Source organism: Chanodichthys erythropterus, chromosome 20 (genome assembly GCF_024489055.1).
Source record: "Chanodichthys erythropterus isolate Z2021 chromosome 20, ASM2448905v1, whole genome shotgun sequence".
NCBI classification, from domain to species: Eukaryota; Metazoa; Chordata; class Actinopteri; order Cypriniformes; family Xenocyprididae; genus Chanodichthys; species Chanodichthys erythropterus.
Genome location: NC_090240.1, coordinates 37,391,914 through 37,407,230, shown reverse-complemented (window position 1 = coordinate 37,407,230; position 15,317 = coordinate 37,391,914). Strand labels below are relative to the sequence as shown.

The 15,317-nt window shown below is 38.0% G+C and overlaps 1 protein-coding gene across 2 annotated transcripts; it reads left to right on the top strand.

The window, feature by feature from the left end:
* Nucleotides 1-7,078: 7,078 nt before the first annotated feature.
* Nucleotides 7,079-14,971, top strand: toporsb (topoisomerase I binding, arginine/serine-rich b). Of its 2 annotated transcripts, XM_067370952.1 has the most exons (4): nucleotides 7,079-7,293; nucleotides 7,893-7,976; nucleotides 8,097-9,089; nucleotides 12,421-14,971. In XM_067370952.1, the coding sequence occupies exons 3-4, from the start codon at nucleotides 8,097-8,099 to the stop codon at nucleotides 14,257-14,259; spliced, it is 2,832 nt and encodes a 943-aa protein (XP_067227053.1). In that variant the 5' UTR covers nucleotides 7,079-7,293; nucleotides 7,893-7,976; the 3' UTR covers nucleotides 14,260-14,971. The 2 variants fall into 2 exon arrangements, with proteins under 2 accessions (XP_067227053.1, XP_067227054.1); XM_067370953.1 differs by lacking the exon at nucleotides 7,893-7,976.
* The last annotated feature ends 346 nt before the right edge of the window (nucleotides 14,972-15,317 follow it).

The window sequence follows — 15,317 nt, the reverse complement described above, 5'->3', positions numbered from 1 at the left end:
CTTTATAGACCTGTGAAGTCAAATTATGTGAAATATCTCCAAGATTCTACAGTAAAATTGACTCATATGAGGTATGCATACTCTAGGGGTCAATTTCTATGGGACGTCCCCTATAGAAACAGACCATTTGTTTTTTCTGCTTATTTGAAATTAGGTGTTTATAGACCTTTGAAGTCGAATAATGTGGCATATCTCCGAAATTCTGCAGTAAAATGTACTCATATGAGGTATGCATACTCTATGGGATGTCCCCTATAGAAACAGTTCATTGTTTTTTTCTACTTATTTGAAATGAGGTGTTTATAGGCCTTTGAAGTTGAATAATGTGGCATATCTCCAAAATGCTGCAGTAAAATATACTCATATGAGGTATGCATACTCTATGGGACGTCCCCTATAGAAACAAACCATTATTTTTTTCTACTTATTTGAAATGAGGTGTTTATAGGCCCCTGATGTTGAATAATGTGGCATATCTCCAAAATTCTGCAGTAAAATGTACTCATATGAGGTATGCATACTCTATGGGACGTCCCCTATAGAAACAGACCATTTGTTTTTTCTACTTATTTGAAATGAGGTGTTTATAGGCCTTTGAAGTGGAATATCTCCATAATGCTGCAGTAAAAAGGATAGATATGAGGTATGCATACTCTATGGGACGTCCCCTATAGAAACAGACCATTTGTTTTTTGTACTTATTTGAAATGAGGTGTTTATAGGCCTTTGGAGTGGAATATCTCCATAATGCTGCAGTAAAAAGGATAGATATGAGGCATGCATACTCTAGGGGACGTCCCCTATAGAAATGTACCTTTCTTTTTTTCTACTTATTTGAAATGAGGTCTTTATAGGCCTCCAAAGTCAAATAATGTGGCATATCTCCGAAATGCTGCAGTAAAATGTACTCATATGGGGTATGCATACTCTATGGGACGTCCCCTATAGAAACAGACCATTTGTTTTTTCTACTTATTTGAAATGAGGTGTTTATAGGCCTTTGAAGTGGAATATCTCCATAATGCTGCAGTAAAAAGGATAGATATGCGGTATGCATACTCTATGGGATGCCCCCTATAGAAACAGACCATTATTTTTTTCTACTTATTTGAAATGAAGTCTTTATAGGCCTCCAAAGTAAAATAATGTGGCATATCTCCAAAATGCTGCAGTAAAATGTACTCATATGAGGTATGCATACTCTATGGGATGTCCCCTATAGAAACAAACCATTAGTTTTTTCTACTTATTTGAAATGAGGTGTTTATAGGCCTTTGAAGTCGAATAATGTGGCATATCTCCAAAATGCTGCAGTAAAATGTACTCATATGAGGTATGCATACTCTATGGGACGCCCCCTATAGAAACAGACCATTATTTTTTTCTACTTATTTGAAATGAAGTCTTTATAGGCCTCCAAAGTCAAATAACGTGGCACATCTCCAAAATGCTGCAGTAAAATGTACTCATATGAGGTATGCATACTCTATGGGATGTCCCCTATAGAAACAAACTATTAGTTTTTCTACTTATTTGAAATGAGGTGTTTATAGGCCTTTGAAGTCGAATAATGTGGCATATCTCCAAAATGCTGCAGTAAAATGTACTCATATGGGGTATGCATACTCTATGGGACGTCCCCTATAGAAACAGACCATTTGTTTTTTCTAATTATTTGAAATGAGATGTTTATAGGCCTTTGAAGTCGAATAATGTGGCATATCTCCGAAATTCTGCAGTAAAATGTACTCATATGAGGTATGCATACTCTATGGGACGTCCCCTATAGAAACAAACCATTCGTTTTTTGTACTTATTTGAAATGAGGTGTTTATAGGCCTTTGAAGTGGAATATCTCCATAATGCTGCAGTAAAAAGGATAGATATGAGGTATGCATACTCTATGGGACGTCCCCTATAGAAACAGACCATTAGTTTTTTCTACTTATTTGAAATGAGGTGTTTATAGGCCTTTGAAGTGGAATATCTCCATAATGCTGCAGTAAAAAGGATAGATATGAGGTATGCATACTCTATGGGACGTCCCCTATAGAAATAGACCATTAGTTTTTTCTACTTATTTGAAATGAGGTGTTTATAGGCCTCTGAATTAAAATAATGTGGCATATCTCCGAAATGCTGCAGTAAAATATACTGATATGGGGTATGCATACTCTATGGGATGTCCCCTATAGAAACAAACAATTAGTTTTTTCTACTTATTTGAAATGAGGTGTTTATAGGCCCCTGATGTTGAATAATGTGGCATATCTCCAAAATGCTGCAGTAAAATGTACTCATATGAGGTATGCATACTCTATGGGACGCCCCCTATAGAAACAAACTATTAGTTTTTCTTCTTATTTGAAATGAGGTGTTTATAGGCCTTTGAAGTCGAATAATGTGGCATATCTCCAAAATGCTGCAGTAAAATGTACTCATATGGGGTATGCATACTCTATGGGACGTCCCCTATAGAAACAGGCCATTTGTTTTTTCTACTTATTTGAAATGAGATGTTTATAGGCCTTTGAAGTCGAATAATGTGGCATATCTCCGAAATTCTGCAGTAAAATGTACTCATATGAGGTATGCATACTCTATGGGATGTCCCCTATAGAAACAGTTCATTGTTTTTTTCTACTTATTTGAAATGAGGTGTTTATAGGCCTTTGAAGTTGAATAATGTGGCATATCTCCAAAATGCTGCAGCAAAATGTACTCATATGAGGTATGCATACTCTATGGGACGTCCCCTATAGAAACAAAACATTATTTTTTTCTACTTATTTGAAATGAGGTGTTTATAGGCCCCTGATGTTGAATAATGTGGCATATCTCCAAAATGCTGCAGTAAAATGTACTCATATGAGGTATGCATACTCTATGGGACGTCCCCTATAGAAACAGACCATTTGTTTTTTCTACTTATTTGAAATGAGGTGTTTATAGGCCTTTGAAGTGGAATATCTCCATAATGCTGCAGTAAAAAGGATATATATGAGGTATGCATACTCTATGGGACGTCCCCTATAGAAACAGACCATTTGTTTTTTGTACTTATTTGAAATGAGGTGTTTATAGGCCTTTGGAGTGGAATATCTCCATAATGCTGCAGTAAAAAGGATAGATATGAGGCATGCATACTCTAGGGGACGTCCCCTATAGAAATAGACCATTGTTTTATTCTACTTATTTGAAATGAGGTGTTTATAGGCCTTTGAAGTGGAATATCTCCATAATGCTGCAGTAAAAAGGATAGATATGAGGTATGCATACTCTATGGGACGTCCCCTATAGAAACAGACCATTCTTTTTTCTACTTATCTGAAATTAAGTGTTTATATGCCTTAGAATTTGAATAATGTGGCATATCTCCAAAATGCTGCAGTAAAATGTACTCATATGATGTATGCATACTCTATGGGACGTCCGCTATAGAAATTTACCTTTCTTTTTCTCTACTTATTAAAAATGAGGTCTTTATAGGCCTCCAAAGTCAAATAATGTGGCATATCTCCGAAATGCTGCAGTAAAATGTACTCATATGGGGTATGCATACTCTATGGGACGTCCCCTATAGAAACAGACCATTTGTTTTTTCTACTTATTTGAAATGAGGTGTTTATAGGCCTTTGAAGTGGAATATCTCCATAATGCTGCAGTAAAAAGGATAGATATGCGGTATGCATACTCTATGGGATGCCCCCTATAGAAACAGACCATTATTTTTTTCTGCTTATTTGAAATGAAGTCTTTATAGGCCTCCAAAGTAAAATAATGTGGCATATCTCCAAAATGCTGCAGTAAAATGTACTCATATGAGGTATGCATACTCTATGGGATGTCCCCTATAGAAACAAACCATTAGTTTTTTCTACTTATTTGAAATGAGGTGTTTATAGGCCTTTGAAGTCGAATAATGTGGCATATCTCCAAAATGCTGCAGTAAAATGTACTCATATGAGGTATGCATACTCTATGGGACGTCCCCTATAGAAACTGACCATTACTTTTTTCTACTTATTTGAAATTGAGTCTTTATAGGCCTTTGAAGTCAAATAATGTGGCATATCTCCAAAATGCTGCAGTAAAATGTACTCATATGAGGTATGCATACTCTATGGGATGTCCCCTATAGAAACAAACCATTAGTTTTTTCTACTTATTTGAAATGAGGTGTTTATAGGCCTTTGAAGTCGAATAATGTGGCATATCTCCAAAATGCTGCAGTAAAATGTACTCATATTGGGTATGCATACTCTATGGGACGTCCCCTATAGAAACAGACCATTTGTTTTTTCTGCTTATTTGAAATGAGGTGTTTATAGGCCTTTGAAGTCGAATAATGTGGCATATCTCCAAAATGCTGCAGTAAAAGCGATATTTCTGAGGTATGCATACTGTATGGGACGTCCCCTATAGAAACAGACCATTGGTATTTTCTACTTATTCAAAATGAGGTCTTTATAGGCCTAATCAGACAGTAATCCTTATGCAGTAAGACAGACAGTAACACAATTTAATTCAAGAGTAATTGTCATTATGTATATATATATATATATATATATATATATATATATATATATATATATATATATATATATATATATATATATATATATATATATATATATATATATATATATGAAAATAACAACAGAGAGATAGAAATATTAGAAAGATAGACATTACAAAGAAAAAAGAAATAGATATATTAGAAAAAAGAAAGATATAGTAAGAGAAAGAAACATTAGAAAGAAAAAAGAAAGAGATGGATATATAATCGAAAGAAAAAAGAGAGATATATTAGAAAGAAAGAAAGAAAGAAAGAAAGAAAGAAAGAAAGAAAGAAAGAAAGAAAGAAAGAGATGTTTTATATATTAGACTGAATAAAGATAGATAGATAGATAGATAGATAGATAGATAGATAGATAGATAGATAGATAGATAGATAGATAGATAGATAGATAGATAGATAGATAGATAGATATGGACAACTCGAGCGCTCTGAAAGCGCGTTCTCTCTCTGCTGTTCCTGAAATTACCGTATTTATAGTAATAGGCGCACACACTTTTTTTTTTTGGCGGCTGGCTTGACCGTGTATTTTCAAACTGCGGCTGGCTTGACCGCAGTCCACACTGCCAATATTAATTAATGACTGCCTTTTGACCAGTTAATTTCTTTGTATTACCTTTCTAAGACTGCTTTCAGTTCTGTCTCGTGTTTATTATCTTTGCATGAGCACACAGAACCAATGAATAATAGACAAACTGGAATATTCCACGTTCTTTCCTCAGATCTCCACGCGAGCCCAGTGTAGTGTGCCTATCTAGTGCACTGCACCACCTAGTGGCTGATAGTATAGCAGAAATACAGGGTCAGATCTAAAGAATAATTATTTCATAAAAAATGAATAAAGAACCTTGTTGTTTGAGAAACGTGTTTAAGTAATTAAAAAAATTAATATTTTGTATTTTACCCTATATTTTGGTGAGATCTAAAGAAAATGAATTATTTAATTAAAAAAATGTTTGAAAAACATATTTCAAAATGGAGGTATTTACATCGTTGATGTAAACAAATGAAAGATTGATTGATTGAAATACATATATATATATATAACCCATTATTTACTCGAAATTCTAAACACATTTCTGGCATTGATTCATCCTGGATTTTAGTTTTTTTTAACTTTTTATTATTATTATTATTATTATTAAATAGGCTAACTATTGTTTGCTTTAGATCTGACCAAAAGCATACAGTGTCAGGTCTGAAGAAAAATTATTTAATTAATAAAGGGATTTTCATATGATATATATATATATATATATATATATATATATATATATATATATATATAAATAAATATATATATATATATATATATATATATATATATATATATATAAATAAATTATTATTATTATTAAATAATTATTTTTTGATTGACCAAAAAAAGTGTCAGATCTAAAGAAAAAAAAATAGTCATTACTTAAAAAAAATAATGAAAAGCCTTTTTGTTTGAAAAACATATATTACAAAATTTAAGTATGTAAATCATTTAATTTAATGAAAACAAAACATGTTTACATTTTAAATATTTTTCTTAGGATCTGACAAAAAAAATACAGTGTTAGATCAAATATTAATAAGAAAAACACTTTCTGTTTGAAATTATATACATTTAAAAATGGAAGTATTTACATCGTTGAATAAAACAAATCAAGAAGAGGAATATAAATAAATCACACATTATTCTAAACACGGTTCTGGCGTTGATTCAGTCTGGACCTCCAGATATATGCTGGTTTAAGGGCGTTTCCTCTGATATGGGCCTTAGATGAGTATCGACGGAAGACATGTTTGTTGTTGTGTTGATTCACGTCTTGATCTGTTTTCTCTTCTCCAGCTCCCATTGGGCGGCGATTCGTGTGCCGTAGATGACGAAGCCCCAGGACAGCAGAACCAGGAACACAAGAACCTACAGCAACACAAACAACCTCCATCTTATTAAAGAAGATTATAAGATTGTATCTCTACTCTTGTTTTTTTTCTTAAATCTAAAACCATTATCGTTTTGGTTCATTGGAAAAGCTAACGTTACTATTATCTACCTTCTTAATTAGCCTGTATATCTTCAATAATTTATTAAAATACCCAAATCTGCAAATAAGTTTATATCATGAACAACTGTATTTTCTGTAGCGTCTTATACTCACGATCGAGAATATTCTGTCCAAACAGCGTCGACTGACTTGCATCGTTTTATGTCTGTTTATGTTAATCTTACATTTAAACCAGAGCCCAACCGGAAGTACACGACAACGACCGGAAGAACCTTTAATTCCACTGCCGATTATTTATTTATTTAATTATATTTAATTATATTTAAATATTCATTAAAATAATTATTTAATTTATTTAATAATAACAAAAATTTAAATTTAAAAATAATAATAGTTTATATATTTGAAAGAAACAAACAAACAAAGCGCGTGCGGTCACGTGTTTCGCGGTGCAGGTGCAGTACCGCTCCAGTCCGTTAGTGGCGCGCGTGCTCGTGACGTCTGCCGGAAGAGACGCTCTGCTGTATGTTCTGTTTCTCTACAGCAGTGCGAAACTCCTTCACTTCCATCGGTTTTTTATGTACATTTTCTTTAATTTTGCGTTTTCATCATCACGGATATGACGCTAATGTGATATAGATGTGTTTACGGGCGCACGCGCATGCGGGTCGGATTATTTACGGTGTTTTCGCGGTTTTGTGATGAGGAGGTGATGATCAGGTGAGAATGTGTTTCATAAAACTGCCTTTTTGTTTGATTTTTGATCAGATTTCATTTATTTATCCGTCTGTTATCGACAAAGGTGTTTTGTAATCGCTGCCTTGAAGGCAAGAGAGAGATGTTCAGTGATCCTCGATGAAAATACAGCAGTTTAACTGCTTATTTTTGAAAAATGTCACATTTTTAGTGTCATTTTTTAACATAATTATCAGTGTTTAATGTGTTCGGTAAGGTCATTGTCTTCAGGGACACAAAAATGGCTTTATTACTCAATTTGAATCATCTTAATTTAAATTAATATTTTTATTAATGTATTTATGTAAATTAGTTACACACTAAATGATTAGAATGATTTCTGAAGGATCATGTGACACTGAAGACTGGAGTAATGATGCTGAAAATTCAGCTTTGATCACAGGAATAAATTATATTTTAAAGTATATTAAAATAGAAAACCATAATTAATATTTCACAATAATATTGTTTTTTTTTTTTGTATTTATTATGAAATAAATGCAGCCTTAATGAGCATAAGAGACTTCGTTCAAAAACATTAAAAATATTAATGTTTCCAAATTTTTCACCTTGTTATTTTTAAGGCTGTGGTTCAGTTTCAGCATTATTTATTCTTCAGACATCATCTATGGCATTGAATATTTTGGCTTTCGCCAGAATATTTTTTGGTGAGTTGACACAGATTGTAAATGTAATTGTTTGCAATGTGCCTCATTATAAGTTGCATTGGATAAAATGTAATATAGGAAGCATCTATATTCATGTATGATGTTTTGTGTGTGCCGTAGATGATGGCGCCCACTAAGATGAAGTTGCGTGTGAGGAAGAGAGACAGCGTTGCCAAATCTTCCCAGCGTTTATTAGCCAATGCGTCGCCAGATTCCAAATGCCCCATCTGCCTCGACGGCTTCAATAACGTGGCATCGCTGGACCGCTGCCTGCACCGGTTCTGTTTCCGCTGCATCCACGAGTGGTCCAAAAACAAAGCAGAGTGTCCGCTCTGCAAGCAGCCGTTCCACTCCATATTCCACTCCGTCAAAGGGGAAACTGACTTTAAGGAGTTTGTGCTGCCGCCGGTGGAGAATGGATTGGCTGTGAACGCCGCCGCTGGCAATGCGCCCGAGCGCGTGCTCCGCCCCCGAGTCCTCCGAGGCAGAGAGAGGCGGAGCCAAAGAGTGCAACAGCCCGCCCCTTCCTCTTCCCCTCCGCTGGAGGACGACGTCATGTTTGACGGTCTCTCAGACGCGGCGGCGCTAACAGGAAACCAGGACATGCACCAGATGGTGCTGAGACTGACGGCGTGCAGACGAGGGCGGGGCGAGGGCCGGAGCCTGCGGCGCTTGCGGGAACAGGATGTTGTAGCGTTTCGACGTGCGCTTTATAGGACTGGCGTACGTGTGCGCAACACAAGAGACGTCGGCAGGCAGAGGGACATTTCCGCGTCGTTCTTACGACAAAACCCTGGATGTTTGCGCCGACTTTTGCCTTGGCTACAGCGCGAGCTCACGGTGTTGTACGGTTCTCACGGATCGCTGGTGAACATCGTGCAGAACATCATCATCTCGCGCATCATGAACTACGACATGGAGGACTCGGCCATCCGGGACGAGCTCCGCCCCTTCCTGCTGGCGCGTACCGATCACTTCCTGCACGAGCTGGTGAGTTTCGCCCGCTCGACGCTCAACATGGAGGCGTATGACCAGCAGGCCATTTACGACTGTCCCGCTCCCAGCTACGAGGAGGGCAGCAGCTCGGACCTTTCTGTTATCGCCATCTCTGAGGTGAGACATACAAACATCAGTGCTTTCTGGGAAACATTAGATTTAGTGTCGACTGACACACGTTTCACACATGAACACTTACGTATAAATCTGTTTAGAAGTAATGAATGAAGTAATACTTTGTTAAAGGGTTACTTCACCCAAAAATTTAAATTCTGTCATTTATTACTCACCCTCATGCCGTTTTCACCCATAAGACCTTCGTTCATCTACGGAACGCAAATTAAGATATTTTTGATGAAATCCGATTGCTCAGTGATGCCGGAGCAATGTCATTTCCTCTCTCAAGATCCATTAATGTACTAAAAACATATTTAAATCAGTTCATATGGTTACATATTAATATTATAAAGCCACAAAAATATTTTTGGTGCGGCAAAAAAAACAAAATAACGACTTATTTGGTGATGGCCGATTTCAAAACACTGCTTCAGGAAGCTTCGGAGCGTTATGAATGAGTGTGTTGAATCAGCGGTTTGGAGTGCCAAAGTCACGTGATTTCAGCAGTTTGGTGGTTTGACACGCGATCTGAATCATGATTCGACACAAAAGATTCCGAAGCTTCCTGAAGCAGTGTTTTGAAATCGGCCATCACTAAATAAGTCATTATTTTGGGTTTTTTGGCGCACCAAAAATATTCTCGTGGCTTTATAATAGTAATATTGAACCACTGTACTCACATGACCTGATTTAAATATGTTTTTAGTACATTAATGGATCTTGAGAGAGGAAATGTCATTGCTGGCTATGCAGACCTCACTGAGCCATCGGATTTCATCAAAAATATCTTAATTTGTGTTCTGAAGATGAACAAAGGTCTTACGAGTGTGGAACGGCATGAGGGTGAGTAATTAATGACATTATTTTCATTTTTGGGTGAACTAACCCTTTAATATTCATTGTTAAGCGTGAATACCTCAGTTACTGTACAAAGGGAATCCAGTGCTGAAAAACCTTTTCAGTAACTTCAGATTTGAAATCAACGTAATGGAGATAATGAAATAGTTAAATTTGTGGTATTCAGCCGCACTGTATACGTATATTCTGCACCACATACGTACTGCAAACTGATCATGTGTGAAATGGACTTAACAATTTCTTTCTGAATTTACTTGACTTCATTTTGTTCTGATAGTTCACCCAGAATTGAGAATTATCCCATGATTTACTCAACCTCAAGCCATCCTAGGTGTATATGACTATCTTCTTATAGTTATATTTAAAAATATTCTGGCTCTTCCAAGCTTTATAATGGCAGTGAATGGTGGTCTGTGATTTTGAAACCCAAAAAAGCACATCCATCCATCATAAAAGTAATCCATAAGACTCCCGTGGGTTAATAAAGACCCTCTGAAGCGAAGCAATGAGTTTTTGTGAGAAAAATATCCATATTTAAAACTTTATTAACTAAAATAACTGGTTTCCACTTCCTGCACGAGCTTGGGAATATGGGATAATTTTAATTTTTGGGTGAACTATCCCTTTAAGATGTAAAGCAGAATACTCACACTGTTTTAATGTTGTCCACTGACTTTATGAACGGGTCATTAAATCATTGACTCACCTGATACACTGAAACTGTTTTAACCAAGTAAAATAAAAATAGTACATGGAGGTCAAAATTTAAACCTCCGTTGGACCACTAGAGATGGATTGACCCTAAAATCAGTGACCGAGGGGTGTCAAGCTACAAAAATGACAGAAAAAAACAACCATGATTTCCTGTTCCTTTTCTTCCACTGGTAGAGTATGTGTTTGCATAAGTTAGATTCTCAAGGAATACACAAACTAATATGATGTATACTTCACTTTGGAACAAGGCGTCCTATCAAATTCTCAGAGCTGGACAATAGTGAAGTATTTTTACTTTACTCAAATTTTTTTAATTATTAATAAAAAATATAATTAAAGTATCTGCTCTTTATCAGATTTTTTTCTTTGGAAAACTTCTCTACATTTCAAAGCATAATGTTGTACATTTTACTGCACTACATTTCATAAATAAAAGTTGTTGTTTTTTTTACTTTAATACTTAAGTACATTAAAAATGTAGTACTTTCTTACTTGTACTCAAGTAAATCTTTGACGTGCTTGAGTAAAAATAAGAAAGTATTAGATTTCTAATGTAGTTGAGTATTAAGTGAAATTCAATATGAAATGTAGTGCAGTAAAAAGTACAATATTATGCTTGGGAATATTGTGAAGCAAATGTATTCCAAAGAAAAAACCTCTGATAAAATACAGACACTTGGAAAAAATGTACTTAAGCAGAGTAAAGATACTTAACTACTGTCCACCTCTGGAAATTCGTAAATTGTTGAATATGTATCTCTACGTAAGTCATATGATAGCTGTATAAAGCTGTATATAGCTGTGTAAGGAGCAGACCATAATTTAGGTTACCATTCTCTTGAAAATGTCCCCTATGAAGTGTTGTGACACTATTGCTGCGTCCCAATTCGCATACTATCTGTCCTAAATAGTATTCGAAAAAAATAATTAGTATGTCCCAAATCTTAGTATGTTGAAATGAGTATTCCAAAGATACCCGGATGGTCTACTTTTTTCCAAGTTAGAATTCGAAGTGCAGATCCGTGCACACTTCTAACGGCTAATATTGCCCATAACACATTGCGCTGTGGATGAGGATTCGATTAAAACTACAAATACAAATAAAAAGTGTTAAAAAACTACAAACATGACGGATGTGCGAGACCGACGGTTGAGCAGAGCGGTTAAGATAAAGGGGCTTGAATGATTAATAATCAGTATAACCTGACGAAAAGATATTTATTAAATGTTATCCACATTATATTGCATCTGCAACAGCATTGTGAACTTTTATAACGATGCGTTTGGACATTAACTTTTAAATGCATCATTATGCAAAGATGAGGAGTTCTCTGCATGACAAACATATGACTGAAAGATAAATGTGCGACTACATTTCTCTCAGAAACGGTAGGAAATTAAACTGAATGTGGAGGATTTTAACTGTGATAAGATGATTGACAGGGTAGTTTAAACAGTTACAGGTTGCGTAACTAAGCGACAGAACGTCCGTTAAAGACGAAAATATGACAAGGTAGTATGTCCCAAATCTTGCATACTCTTTTGCTACACACTCAAAAGTATGTACTTTTTCTTTACAAAAACAGTACATACTTTTAGGATGTAGTATAAGTAGGTGAATTGGGACACAGCATATGTTTCTGTTTATTGTAAGCAGATAATGTCAGAGAACAGCAGGAGGGCATTATGGGGGTTTTGGTTCTGTTTATGCAAGTGTATGAGGTTCAGTCTTAATTTTTGTCATTATCTTTTCTCACAGGATGATGATAATGACAGTGAGGACAATGTGACAGAAAATCCCTCTGCTGCCCAGGAACGCCTTGCATCCATTGCCACTGCAAGTGGAACGGAAAGTTTGCTGAGTCAGTCAGCGTGGGATGACGAGACACCTGGTCCCTCTTATTCAACCATCTTTCCCTCTTCTAGCCAATCAATGGATGAGGGGGCAGAGCCAAGCTCAAGCACAGCTCTGCCTTTCAGCAACCCTGACATAACTGACCATGCGGCGAGTGGCAACATGTCAGCTGGACAGGGGGAAGATAACGAAGAGGAAGAGTGCCTGATTGTGGGATATGTGAAGCCGATGGCCGAACGGACCCCAGAGCTTGTTCAGCTTTCCTCTGATTCTTCGGAAGAGGAGCAGGAGGCGGCCCCTATGGAGACAACGGCCACAGTAACAAAATCAGAGACATCCCAAATGGAGCTCCCTTCACAGTCCCACATGAACCTGCTTAGTCCCAGTTCCTCCCCAGGCCCTGCTCCCTCATGCAGTCCCCAACGGACACACTCGCACAGCAGAGAAAGAGAGGCCGACTACTTGTCCTGCCGTGGTCAACCGTCCAAAGATGGTTCACATTTACAACAGAATCTAGACGACTCTGAGCTCAGAGCTCACGGAAGACGCAAAGACCGCTCACATCGGCGAGAGAAAGAGAAAGCTAAGAGTTTAGGACAATCACGGCACTACAAGCCCCCAGATTGCTCACCAATCCAAACACGTTCGCCTCCGAGTTGGTCCGGCCAGAGCCCTATGGTGTCTATTTGGAGTAGCAGCCCTGTCTCTGGGTCACACGGTAGCGAATGCTCTCCCTCTCAAAACAACACGAGCCGAGAACATTCGTGCCCGATGCAGGAGATACTCTCACAGTCTCCTACCTACTCCAGAAGGAGGAGAACCAAGGAAAGGAGGAGCAGGTCTCCCGACTCTGACTCGTTCCTTGGTTCCCACCATCCCCGAGAGTCACAGCGCTGCCGTAAACGCCGCAAGCGGGTGGTCAGCAGCAGCAGTGCTGACTCACACTCTGAAAGGTCCTGCTTGGACAAACCCAGTGGCAAACGCAAGTACAAAACCCGACACTTGGAGCGAGCGGCCCAGCGGCAGCACGGGGAAGGAACTGCAACCAAGGAAAAGCGGCGACGACGCAGTAGGGAACGATCTCCTAGTGTGGAGATCATCTACGAACGAAGGGCACCCGAACCGCATTGGCACCAGCGGAAGAAGAGGAGGCACCGAAAGCGGAAAAGGGAACTCCGCTCCCCCACGGTGATCACAATTGATAGCGACAGTGACCGTACCATTGACTGTCTGGACCGTGTCATGGATGTTATAGACCAAACCGTTGCAGATGTCGAGCAGAGGGACGGGACTCCTGGGCGAGATATGATCCAGAACACAAGTTGTACCTTGGCCTCCTCAAATCCTCAATCCGAGTCCTCGAGTCCCGTGGGCTGCACTGACCCAACCTCTGAGCGCACACTAAACCTGAATGACTGTGTGGTAGACGTAGTCGACCGCAGTAGTTCCGACTTCTCCAGAAATATGGATGGCAGTATCCACGAAGAGTTTCTGCCTGATCCCTTCCCAATGACACCAGCCCCACCTTCAGACACAAGGCTCCTTGAAACTATACTGCAAGATCTTGAGGAATTCCTACCAGGGGTGGAGCCGAGTCCTTGCACAAGTTCTCCCGTCCAACAGGAACATGCTTCTAGTCCTCAAAAAGACCAATCAGACATGAGAGGAGTTGCGGAAAACTTGGAGAACAAGAACATGGATGGGGAAGGACTGCAAGAGCCGGTGACCAACACTGCTAGCTAGAACTAAAACAGACATACATCAAGACTTTTTGATGCTTATTTTAATCAGTCAGCCAGTCTAGAGGTTTTTATAAACTCATTTAAAGATTTCTGCTGGGAACAGATGCTTAAGAAACGTTCAGACGCTTTTTGTCATTTCCATTATTGTTCATGTTGTTTATAGTTACAGTGATCCTCTTCCTCAAAACTGGTGCTGACTTACTGTGCCACAACCCAACAACACTCATGTCTGGATGGTAACCCTTGTTCCCTTAACCTCCACCCTAAACCTTTGTAGCAGCAAATGCATTGGGGTTACTATCTAGACTAGTGGTTCTCAACTTGTTTGCTCGGCGTTTGGTAAAACGACCAAAATATATAGGAAAACTTGTTAGATATCCTAACTGTACTTGATATGGTTAGTTGCATTTTCTGCTTCTTAACAGACCTGTGATCTGTTTTTTGGACCCGACTCACCAGTTGAGAACCACTGTTGATCATTCGCTGTTCAGTCCCACTGAACTTGGAGAATTGTGTCTTTGTTAAACTCAGGGATCAGGTGACGTGCGCCTCCATGCCTCTGTTACACAGTATACTATGTGTATGTAGGACTATGGTGACACCCTGGACATAAAATTCACTGATCATGTCTACTGAAAATACAACGAGCCGCCTTTACAGTAGCTGTCCTTCATGTCAGCCAACAATCAATAAATGCATTTAATAGATGTATAATCCAGCGTCTAAATCTGTTTGTCTTTCTTTATAAACTGCAACATTAGTTACCTGATCAAGATTCTTAGGTTGTGTTCTAACCAGTTGGATGTGATGCAGTAGAGCGATGAATCCTGTGCCTTCCAGGTAATGGTTTAAATAGCTTGACTACTGTTTCAGGCATTAGTAGTCTTTTGTAGACTTTGGAGCCGGTTATGTAATTAAGGGGTGTTCACACTTGGCAGGTTTGGTTCAATTAAAACAAACTATGGTGTTATTGCTCTGTTAGTGCGGTTCATTTGAATAAGTGTGAACGTTGCCATCTGAACCCTGGTGCGCACTAAACAAGTGTACTGAAACCTCTGA

Excerpts from the sequence above, each read along its gene's own strand:
- toporsb (XM_067370953.1), top strand. The coding sequence starts at position 8,097 with ATGATGGCGCCCACTAAGATGAAGTTGCGTGTGAGGAAGAGAGACAGC. Across the intron at positions 9,090-12,420 it reads CTGTTATCGCCATCTCTGAG|GATGATGATAATGACAGTGA; the intron begins GTGAGACATACA and ends CTTTTCTCACAG.